We start from the raw sequence: 12,667 nt of genomic DNA on the forward strand, positions 1-12,667 counted from the left end.
GAAAAGAAATAATAAAAACCAAAGCAGAAATAAATGAAATTGAAACTGAAAAAAACAATCCGAATGATCAGTGAAACCAAATGCTGGTTCTTTGAAAAAATAGACAAACCCCTAGCCAGGCGCACAAAGGAAAAACGAGAGAAAGCACAAATAAACAGGATCACAAATGAAAGAGGAGAAATCACAACGGACACAGCAGAAATCAAAAGAATAATCAGAAACTACTATGTACAGTTATATGAAAACAAGTTCAACAATCTAGAAGAGATGGTCAAATTCCTACAACTCTACAATCACCCAAAGCTAGATAAAGAAGAAATAGAACACCTAAACAGACCAATTACAATTAGCGAAATTGAAATGGTAATCAAAAACCTCCCCCAAAACAAAAGCCCAGGACCTGATGGATTTACAAATGAATTCTACCAAACATTCAGAGATGAATTAGTGGCTATCCTTCACAAACTCTTCCAAAAATTGGTAATTTTCTGTCAGCAAAGTATTAGGAAAGTAAGTGTATATTGGACAGAACCTAGAAAGAATGAAAAATACTTTCTATGTTTAATTGAGTGGGATCCTGAAAATATAATATCCTGTTTGTTTTTCATCGAATTTTTGCCTTGAAAACACAATGAGTGTTTTAACATAAATCTGTCCTTCAAAAGAGATACTTCTTTTTTAATATGAGCTTTGTATTTTTAATTAGCCTCTTCATTGAGGTGTGATTGACATTTGATGGTAGACCTATTTCATGTGTGCAGCTAGATGATTTGGGGCCTACTGTATATACAACTAGACATTTTTACTGTCAAGGCCATAAACATTCACTGCTTCTCAAAGTTTCCTCCCACCTATGATAATGATGATGCTATAAGAACACTTAACATAAGATTTATCCTCTTAGAAATTTTTAAATATATAATACAGTATTGTTAGCTCAGAGGCAGATACTGCTGTGTGGCAGATCTTCAGAACTCATTTATTTGCATAACAGAAACTTTGGACCCCTTCACCCTCTCCCATCGGCCCCTCCCACTGGTCCCCAAAAACATATTTTTGGCTCTGTGATTCTATGAGTTTGACTATTTCAGTTCCCACATATAAATGAGATAATGTAATACTTGTTTTTTCATGTCCAGCTTTTTCCATTTACCCTAATGCCCTCAAGATCCATTCATACTATCATAAATAGCGGGATTTTTTTTTTAAAAAACTGAATAATATTTTATTGTATGAATATGCCACATTTTCTTTTTCAATCATCCATTGATGGACATTTAGTTGTTTCTATTACTTGTCTGTTGTGAACAATGCTGCGATGAACATGGGTGTACAGGTATAATTTGAAGACCTGATTTTAATTACTGTGGATAAATACTCGGATATGGGATTGCTAGATCATATGGCAATTCTATTTTAAATTTTTTGAGGTAATTCCAGAGAGTTTATTTTATAATTGCTATACTAGTTTACATTCCAACCAACAGGACTTCCTTTCTCTGTATTCTTCCTTTCTCTATATTCTTACCAACATGTGAAATTTTGTACACATGCGTACACACTCACACACACACACAATCTTCTAATAGTTGGAGTTGTATTTTATTATTTTTGGTGACTTTAAAAATGAGATTAATTTATTTTTTGAATATTTTGTTTTTTAAGATATGGAAATATCTTTAAGATGTCCCGTTCTTTTCTCTTCTCTTTCTGATAATCCCATATATGTAATTTCTTTTTCACTCATTTTGTGGTTCCCATAAGTCCTTTAGGCATCTTCATTTTTTTTTTTTGCATTTCCTTTTTTCTTTTTGCTTTCTCACTAGTTAATTTCAAATGATCTGTCTTTGAGTTCACTGACCTGTACTTTTGTGTCATCTAGTTCATTGTTGAACCCCCATAATGGATTTGCCGTTCAGTCATTGTATTCTTTAGCTCTGGAGTTTCTGGTTTTTCTTTCTTTCTTTTTTTAATGCTTTCTACCTCTTTGTTAAACTTATTTTGTTCATGCATTGTTTTCCTGGTTATTTTGAATTCTCTGTTTTCTCTTAATGAGTTTCTTTAAGATTATTTTGGTTTTCTTTTCATGCACTTAGTAAATCTTTAATCCTTGGGATAGTTACTAGTTATTTCATGGCACCAATTTTTATGATTCTTCATATTCCTTAAAATCCTTTATGGTTGTTTTCATGTTTAAAGAAGGAGTTACTACCTCCAATCTTTACTGGCTGATTCAGGGGAGAAAAATCTTCACTAAGTAACCTGGCTAGAGATACTGAGGGTCTCTCAGTTTCTTTCTATAAATGCATTACTCCATTTCTTTTATTTTTCACAAGGGGAGAAGTTGTAATCTTATCATCCTTTTCTTGGCCTATGAAGTCCAGTCATGTCTTGGGAATTTGTAGTTATTTTACCCAAGGCATGTTGAGATGTGTTCACTTTTGTGCATCTTCTCCTAAACCATTAGATTCAGCGAGATGCTCATATTTGTGTGCTATCTGTGGGCACTTATGTGCACAATCTACAGGGATAGATGGAGCATTGAGTACTGCAGGTGGAGTATGTGGAGTGTACATTTACTAGTTGTGGGATTGCAGGTATAAGGTTGGGGCTCTTGTTAGGATCCATGACCAGTTAGTAGGATCTGCTGCTGGTTGCTGACATCTGTGTACTGGATGCTGTGAGCTCTCACCTCTTTTGTTTGCTGCTAGCTGTCCCTATATCCGCAATGTTCTGACTGTGGGCAGATGGAAATGGGACACTTGGGCAGTATTCCACAAGCTCAGGAAGCTGAGCACACACTTGGTTCTCACTTTACCAGCTGGGAGAAATTGCAGGCCAAGATAGCCTCTCTTGACACTGAGTTGTGCCTTGAGAGAAGGAGTAACATGGATAAAATGTTCTTATCCTTGTCAATGCTTCTATTCTTTGATTTTTTTTTTTCCCCTAGTGAACTGTTGGAACTTCTCAACTGTACTCCCAGGTTTCCATAAAGATATTCTTGTCCATGGTCATTAATATCAACATTCAGTGGGGAATGAGGTATAAAACCACCTATTTCATAGTCTAGAAGATAACAATTCTTTATTTAAAAGGTTTTGAATAAATCCAGTGGTATCTCATAGAATATTAAAACTATTTAAAATAACTCATCTTTTAATTAATATGATAACAAGGTTAGTGAAAACTCTTATAGGACATAGTTTTTGACAGAATCATGAAACCTACATGTGGGTATAAGTTGTCAGAAATGAATAGATGGTGGTTTAAATTCAGATGAGTTTTAAGAATCTGAGGCAGTTTAAAGGTTAGGTATGTAAAATTCCAAAGATGACAATATTTTGAGGAATAGCCCTCTGGAACAAGAGTTGATATGTGAACTTAATTCTACTATTATAGACTCTTTTCTGACATGATAGCACAGTCAGAACACCTAAGAGTACAATTTTTTCTTACAGTACTTATATTTGAACATATTTAAAATTGAATCGAGTTTTCTATCATGATAATGCTGGAGACAAGCTAGCTGTTTCTATCACATCTTCTAATTGCATTTGAGTAATCAGAGTAATTCTGTTATTCTTAGTGTCTTTACTTAATGATGTCACATTGGAGAGACATTTTCAAAAAGGTTTTAATTGTTGTTATGAAACACTGGAGTGGAAAGTTTGTACTAAATTAGCGAACCAAAGACTGACATAGTAAAAATCTACTTCTAGTTCATATTTTACATTATATAATATATAAACATAACACACCTTTTTTTCCTAATTATTTTAAAATTAATTCTCTATTATCTTGTTTTAGGTTGGTCCTAGAGTTGTAACTTTTAAAAGTTTTTGAAGTGGCTACTTATGAGCCCCCAATTATTATCATATGTTACAATGATAAATACAAGATTATATATACACACATATCTATTACTATACATGCTTATATAAAATGTATATTTACAACATTCATACACTTTTCTGTGTTTTTACCACTCACCTGAATAGTGATTGCTGTGTAGATTTATGTGTGAACCAGCAAAGGCAGTAAAAATGCTGTTTTCTTTATGATAACATCTTAATTGTAAATGTGAAAATAAAATATTTATTTTTGTGAAAAATCAATCCTGTAGAATTCTAACCATTGAAATTTGTTCATCCTTTAGAATTTAATTGTCTTGGATCCACTCACAGTTACTGAGGAGGAAATAAGACCATCATTAGAGAAACGTCTTGAAGCCATTATCAGTGGGGCTGCTCTGTTGGCTGATTCTTCATGCACAAGGGATTTCCACCGGGAGAGGATTATTGCAGAGTGCAATGCTATTCGTCAGGCTCTCCAGGACCTTCTATCAGAGTACATGAGCAATGTAAGTGACTGGTTTCTTCCGATATATTGGTTGTATGCAGTGATTGCTTTTGTGTGTAAAATATGATAAATCACAAATTACAAATAAGTAATAAGTACATGATTTTACATTGATTGGCTTTATGCTTGGGTTGCTCACTGGGTACAGTATTGAGATAGAAGCTTCAAAGGACAGAATCCAATCAGAGAGTTGTTTGCATGTGGTTGCTTTGTTTGAGGCTGTAATAGATGTTAATTGGAGAAGGGATATTTCTCCAGGACTGGAGAAAGGAAACTAGAGTTGCATTTTATTTAAGGAATGAAACATAAGATGAAGAAAGGGCAGGTTGCTTAAGATTAAGTTGGTAACAAAGTTATAATTTAGATATTGTTGGGTAAAGTCAATGCTGTAGGGATGGGTGCCATTTATTGAAGGTGTATTAATTTGGATAGTTCTTAACGTTTTTCAAATTTGGCATAATGTCATAGATTTTCTTGTGGTTTTAACTCTCAAGGATATTATAAATTAGATAAAATGAAAAAAATAATTGTTTCAAGGTCCTTTTGCTGTTATTTCATATGTGTTTGTATATGATATATTTATTTCTTATATATCTTACATGATATATCTGTGACACTCTTTACCTTTAAATTTTATGCCATTTTTAAAATTAAGAAAAAGGTCTGAAGACATTTTCAATTGTATGCTGATCATGAAGTCCCTTAAATAACAGAGCAGAGCAAAATAAATGATTAATAATAGGATTATTGTATTCATCTACCTTATTATTAGTGAAATACAAGAATTATGAAAGTATGTTTTGAAAATTAGTAGTTACAAGCATGTGACATTATGATATGAAATTGAAGACTTAGATTTTTCAGTATACATAAGTTATATGAATAATTGAAATGTGCAGAAATGAGTGAGTTTTGAAGACCATTTAACACATTTGATGTATCTTCAAACTATTACTCTTTGATGACTTTGGGAACTGACCAAAATCTCTTGGCTGTCAAGAAATTAAAGTGTGGAGCAGATTTTAAGTGTTTCTTCCTGATTTATAAACTCAAAATTATTATTCTCACTTTTGTAGGTAAAAACAATCTAAAGCTCCATGTAAGTTTACTTTTTAAATTATAAATTGTCAGATGAATTTACTTTATCAAATATGAAGTTTTTATTTTAGATGTAAACACAAGCAGATGCACACACATACCACATCCATAGTCAGGGAAGGCTTCATACTTGTAGAGTCCAGTGCAAAATGAAAATCCAAGCCTCATACAAAATGTGAGGTAGTGATAGGGCAGGAAGCATTTTCCTTTGTTTATGGTCTTGGTTGATCAGTGAAAGACTTGGTTATCTACTGTTTTGCTAGGGCATTTGGATTACTTCTAGGAACATGCAGACCCTCACAGGTGCTGTGGACTTTTCCATGAACCCAACCTACCCTGCCTTCTGCATAGGTTCCCACTGGGAGTGGAAGGAGGCACAATCACTGGGTAGGGGAGGTGGGTGGCTGGGATCTGTCCCTGGAAGGCTCTGAAAGGCAGAACAGCCTGTGAGTAGAGTCCAGTGCTTATGCTTCATTGCTCCATTGAATTTCACTTACTTATACAAGTTCAAAGATAAAATTGTGAATAATATCAGGAATGTAGTAGCAGAGCATAAAACTCAAGCATGGGGATCTATTCTGGAGATGGTGCCCTGTGTTTGGTCACAGGACCTTGAAATTGGTCCTGTATTTAGTAAGCATGAACTGTGTGTGAATTAGGGTGAAGTGTCATTCGCCACCTTTGGGCTAAAAATTATGCATACCAATGATGATGTGAGGGGAGCATTCTATCCTGGGTGAAATCAGCAAGAAGGTATGTTGTTTCCAGAAATTTGTAAATAGTAATAAAACAAGTAAAATTCATTCTGCTTTTTACTATCGCTATGCACTAGCAACTCTAAACATCAATGATAAAATGTTTTTCACAAGATTTTTTGTTTAAGTTTTAAACAATTACTGTGGTTACTGTTGAGTTTTAATAATATGCATAAGTGACTCAAATGAACATATTTATGATTACAGTTTAATAAAAAATTATGCTCTTCATGCTTTAAAGCAGCAGATTAAAAATAAACAATGATGACACAGTGATTGCAAAGACAAAGAACTAGAAATGAAATTACTTCCATTCTGTTATTTTTTGTGATAAACTAGTCTTATTTACATTAACATTAAAAAAATTAGAACAATGAAGCAGTATAACTTGTCAGAGGTGATATTTTTATTAGATTAGTGCAAATTTTATATCTGCAGGGTTCACACATGTCATATTTTATTGAATTGAATCAATAACTTTAACTATATATTTGAAATCTATTAATTGTTCTGAAGTTAAAGAACAAATCAGAAAAATAATTTCTGATTATTACTGATCAGTAATTTTTTTATATGGAGGAGGGAGGTGTCCAAAAATTAACTACATCAAATATAAGGAAGGCACTGAAAGTATGTATATATTTCCTATGTCCTGCAGCTTATCCTCCTGATTATGCAGTATAATTATTCTGGATCAAGGCCCTTAACCTACTAATTATATCTGCAATGTTCCTCTAGTTCTGAAAGTCACCATATTCTTAGCTTCTTGAAATTAGGGTATGGGCATTAGGGTATGGGCATCTCTGGGATGCCTAAGTCATGTACTAATACCGCTCCTCTCTAGTCACTTCTATGGGATCATCATTAACCCTTACATTTTGAATACATTATAGGTAGTATCCTTTACTCACTTTAAGCACTAGGAAGGCAGATCATGCATCTGTTTTATTTACTCTTCTATCCCAAGCCCCAGGCACAATGCTTAGCACTTACTAAAAGCTGAATTATATTTTTGAATGAAAGAGTGAATGATATTATTGCATAATATATACCACATAATAAAGAAAAAGCTTCCTTGACATTAAATGAAATGAAGCATGTACTAAATTTATATGATAGGCTGCCTATTATAAAAGGTCTCATTTTCCAAAGTATAGGTTTCTTCTAAGAATCAATGTAATTATTCAGAAACAAAATTCTCTCATTATAGTCTTTGTGCTTGAATCCACATCTGACCATTTTCCAAAACCAGATTTTTAATCATCAAATAATATATATCCCAGAGAACATTCTAAGTTTTTCACAGCTTAGAAGTCTATTTTTCTAAGATGTTTCTGCTGATTTTGTTATACCTCCAGGATTGGTTGGGTCTAATTCATATTTTTTGATCATCAACATGATTAAGAAATTCTTCATGTGAATGGGCCAGGACAAGGAAACCCTCTGAAGAATAATAAAGGGTTTTAGAGGGAAATCAGTTGTTTTAGATGTTGGTCTTTTGACAATGGGTGACAATGAGCTAGAGGTGGTGGGTGGGATTATGCTTTAGTTCTAAGAATCAGCAGACATGAATATTTTCTGCTGGTGGGTTGTAATTATGTTGGTGATATTAAATTTGGTTATGTTGCTGGATAGGATCTTAAGGTGACATAAAATTACTGACGAAGTTAAGGCTCAGGTTGGTGCTTTACTATAGGAGGATACATAGAGAGTTGAATGAGAGGTGGCACTGCTAGAATAAAAATTAATCTGACCTGGGCAGCTTGCAGGATCAATTTGCATTTCTAGAGTTCTCACTTGCCCAATAATTTCTTCTCTTGGTGTCCTATCTGAAAGTGCATTTGTTGGTTCTCCTTATGTATTTGAGTAAGTAAATAATCAAATGGACTGCCTTTTGTTACTCAGAGATCTATTTCATTTCTATGCCTGGTTTAATACATTCCGTGTCTTGGGGAATTAGAAAGATTCAATAAAGCCAACAAAGAGATTTTATGGATTTTTTTTCTTCCACATGCAGTCTCTACTTGTTCCCTTAAAATTTATCTATTTTGGAAGTTATTTTAACCTTGATTAATTTCTCCTTTTTCTCATGATCATAAGGTGAAGCAGTTAGGATGATATATATGCAGTGACTCCAAATATTAGAGACTGGTTAGAATTAAAATCTATAAATGTCAAGACAGCTTTCAAATCTATTTCCTTTTTATTTATTTGCATAAACTTCATATTAGAATTTGTTCATTACTGAATTTGTTCATACATTATTAGGTGCTTTCCTTTTTTATATTTTAAACTTGTCCATTATACCTCAGTGGTGGCTGTTTTTTGAGTGTCTGATTATATTGGAGACCATGTTTTTCAGTTTATATATAACTTCAGTTATATCACAACCTCAGATAGCAGAAGAAAAGTAAATAGTGTCTATAAATATTTGTACAATAGTAGATACACCAAAATTAGAAAGATGAACCAAACTCAGATTAGAATGTGAAATCAAAATCCAGGGATATATAAAGGAATTGTCAAAATAATGGAGAATGGAAATAGATATTAAAATAGGAATACAGGAACCGAGACTACAAAAATCAGGAACTCGAAGGAAATATAAAAGACAGGGTCTTGTAAAATGGGCAAAAATAAGTTTTGTTTCCTTTGACTCTTTTCTGTGCCTAATGTAACAACCAGACACTGGGCAGCTGTTTAAACCTATGAATTATTTTGGACATAAGGAAGATAGCTTTGTTGGTTCAGCTATTATTTTTCTGAGCTTCTTTGGAATTTAGTGTAATTCCTCTTCTAAAGGTTTGTAAGTTACTTGAATGACTGCTGAATAATAACTGTGAATCTTTCTGGACAAGCTAAACTTGGAGTTATTAAATATGGCATAAAATGTCTACTTTAGTACTTAGGAGGGGTTTGTTTGGAGACAAAGTGACATCGCAAGTTCTCTGTTGAGGGAATGGATTCTTCTCCTGGAGCTCTTCTTTGTGCTCTAATGTTCCCATCTTTCTTAAAAGTAGAAGACTGAGAGTCTTTTGTCTTCATATTTTACCTGCCAGCAAAGACAGCCAAGATTTCTAATATTTGGTCAGTTACTGACTTTGTGAATTGTTTCATCTGATTGTTTTCCAAAAAATGGGTTCCTTTGTTCCCCAGCATTTCTGCATTGCTCGAATAATTCTTGGAATATGCTATTTTTTTTTAAGTATTACACTTCACTCAAAGTTCTTTCCTATATGAAAAGAAAAGCATTGTAAAAGCTAGAAATTGCAGGAAAAAAAGCCAGAAAACAAAAGTCCTTGCATAAAGTATTAGTCTAACATGGGAAAAACAAGAATCTTGAGCCTAGCATAGTTTTTATGTAGGAGCTGGTGCTAGAATAAGGAGAAGGATTGTTTTCTTAGTCCCTGGGAGTCAATTCTGAGATAAAGATTAGCATGGAGAAGTTGTAATGGAGTATTCTCTTGAGATATAATTGTATAAGGAGACAAGGAAGGCAGAATTGCGCAGAGGGAGAAGCTGTCTTGAGATAGAAGTCTCATCCATTCTTCAGGGAGCTCTCAGGCTCATATGGCCTTTTAGAGTTGTGACAAAGTGAGGCTGGCTAGCATTTTTGTTTCTCTGCAACTTTGAGTCATTATCTGCATGTAGATAATGTAGGATGAGGGAACTCTTGGCAGTTCAGAGCAGTTCCTGTACTATACAAAGGAAAATATGATTTAGTGAATTTATTGAGCCAGCACTTTCCAATGGAAATATTATGCAAACTGGAATGCTGTGTCAACCACACATATAGTTAAACTATTTTGGTAGACAAATTCAGTAAAAGGAACAGGTGAAAGTATTTGATGAGTAAGTTTTATAATTTAGCATATGTAAAATGCGGTCATTTCAACATAAAGTCAATATAAACATTATCATTGAGGTATATTTTTTAGAACTAAATCCTTGATATCTAGTATATTTTATATTTATGGTAGTTGGTGACTAGTCACATTTCAATTGTTCGGTAGCCACATGTGGCTAGTGAATGCTGTGTTGGACGGCCCAATTCAATATAAAAAATACCTTCTTCACCACCAAGTTTTTGATGCTTAATGACTTATATGCTTCTACATCTTCAATAATGATATTGTTAAAAAATTAGCCCTAATATGGAAAAAAGACACAGAAAATACTTAGGTCAGGGAGACCAATTACTAAAGACTTATGTTGTCATTTATGGTGTTAAGCACCAAAATAAGTATTTTGTATAGGATATTGGAGAAAAACAAGACTTTCTGTATGTGGTAGATTATTTTTTCCAAAAAATGGGTACAACAATATCTCTCATTTTGCACCCCCTACATCTCTTCCAAGTACTTCTACATGTCTCTCCCCCATATGTCTCCTTAAAGACCCCATCTATTTATGTATTCATCTCACTCTGTCTCAGCTGCCCCTATTCATGAAGTCTAGTGTGTGTAAATGAGTGTGTAAAACATTTCACCTATTCAGTGCTCCTTCCCCTTTTATGGAGATGGGTCTGTCACATTATCAAATTATAAGTGTCAAGATTTGAGTGTCCAATGTGAAAACAAAACAAAAAACCAAAGTAAGGGGTCATTTTGCAGAATTCCATTTTAGCAAGATTTATTTGTGTCTAGGTGCATTTGCGCTATAATGATATCTATAATTACATTTAAGAAATGACTTTGAAACTTTTTCAGGTGATCCATAATTGATATTCCCAAAATGTGCCTGATGATCACCTGCTCTCTTCAGTGGTATTGAATCAGAGTCATTGAATACTGAGTGATTATATAATTTATGCTGCAAAACAGTCACAAGAAAATGTTCATTCAGGCTCTGGTTGCTAAATCTCCCTTCCTTCTTGGCAATTTTAAGTGCAGTAACTGAGACTCGGAAAAAGAAATATGCAAAAATCCCACAGTTGGCAGTACTGTAGCATACAGTTGGCTTACAACTGGGGAGAGAAAAATAGGTCTTTTGTTTGGTACATAGCAGAGATAGGATATTTATGATAATCATGTTATCTTTTGTAAGACCAGAAGCTCTTCCTAGTTTTGCAACTTCTTTAGAAGTTATTGACTGCTCATTTTTTTCTAGTTTCTGATTTTTATATAAAATCTAGAAGCTTTTTATAAAGCCTAGAAGATTGTAAATTAGAACTAACCAAATGTATTTGGTGACTACTTTAGTATGTAGTTGTTCTTACTATATGGGAAAGTATCTCCATCTTCTCTGTTGGGTTATTATAGTATCCAGGAATGTGTCTCAAAGACTGGAAACTAAGATTTGAAAAAAAAATTCCTTTCATTTGGAAATAATAATTGATTAATAGTAAGTTTCAAAGATAGTAGAGGGTAGTTCTGTTTACCCTTTGCTCAGTTTCCACATTACTTGCAGCTTATGTAATTACAGTATGTTATAGAAAAGAAGTTGACATATTGTCATATAAGTATAGTTCTATCATATGTATAAATTTATTTAACCACCATCACAATAAATATAAAGAAATATTCCATCACTACAAATAACTCATTTATGCTATCACATTATAGTTACATTTACTCCACCCAACCTCTTCTTCCAATTTAAGTCCTCTATCCCTGCTCCCTGACTTACATGAATCTGTTTTCATTTCTATAACTTTTACCAAATGTTTTATAAGTAGAATAATGCAGTATGTGATAGCTTGAGACTGGCCTTCTTCATATAGCATAATGTTTGTGAAATTTATCCAAGTTGTATGTATCGATAATTTATTCTTTTTTAAAATCTTGAATAGTAGTATTCCATGGTTTGGGTATACCAGTTTATTTAATCATTCATCTGCTTTAGGACATTTTTCTTGTTTTCAGTTTTAGACTATTACAAATAAAACTTCTATGAACAGTTTGTATGACTTTGTGTAGCCATAGTTTTCATTTTTCTGAGGTAAATGCCAGAAGTGCAATTTCTAGGTCGTGTGAATGTTCAGCTTTTAAGAACCGCAAAATTATTTTCTAGAGTAACTGTACTATTTTGTGTTACCACCAACAAATGGCATAGCTATTCACCCTCTGATCAGCATTGGGTATTTTGACTATTTTGTATTTTAGCTGTCTTAATAGTACATAGTCATTGCTCGTTGTGTTCTTAGTGATTTCCTAATGTCCAGCGACACAAACATCTTTTCATGTCTTTCTTTGCCACTCTTCAGTGAAATGGTTTATCATGTTTTTAGTCAGTTTTGTAATTGAATTGTTTGTATTTCACTCTTAATTATTGAGAATTCTTTACATATTCTTGATATGAGAGCTTTTTCATGATGGGGCTTACAAATATTTTTTGCAGTCTATAGCTGATAAATCAATTTTGTCAATTTTTTCTTTCATATATTATAATTTTTGTGTCTAATCACTTTCAAGTGCTAAGCCCCAAAGACTTTCCTTAAAAGTGTTAGAATTTTA

General features: G+C 33.3%; 1 protein-coding gene across 2 annotated transcripts in view; it reads left to right on the plus strand.

Moving 5' to 3' along the window:
• The window catches only part of CTNNA3 (catenin alpha 3), a 1,457,807-nt gene that overhangs the window by 374,916 nt on the left and 1,070,224 nt on the right, over positions 1-12,667 (plus strand). For both annotated transcript variants that reach the window (XM_054690496.1, XM_054690495.1), the window contains exon 7: positions 4,157-4,360. In XM_054690496.1, the coding sequence (XP_054546471.1) occupies positions 4,157-4,360 (204 nt within the window). The remainder of the gene's footprint in view (positions 1-4,156; positions 4,361-12,667) is intronic.

This window comes from Talpa occidentalis, unplaced genomic scaffold (assembly GCF_014898055.3).
Source record: "Talpa occidentalis isolate TD23 unplaced genomic scaffold, MPIMG_talOcc4v2.1 talOcc4.8, whole genome shotgun sequence".
NCBI classification, from domain to species: Eukaryota; Metazoa; Chordata; class Mammalia; order Eulipotyphla; family Talpidae; genus Talpa; species Talpa occidentalis.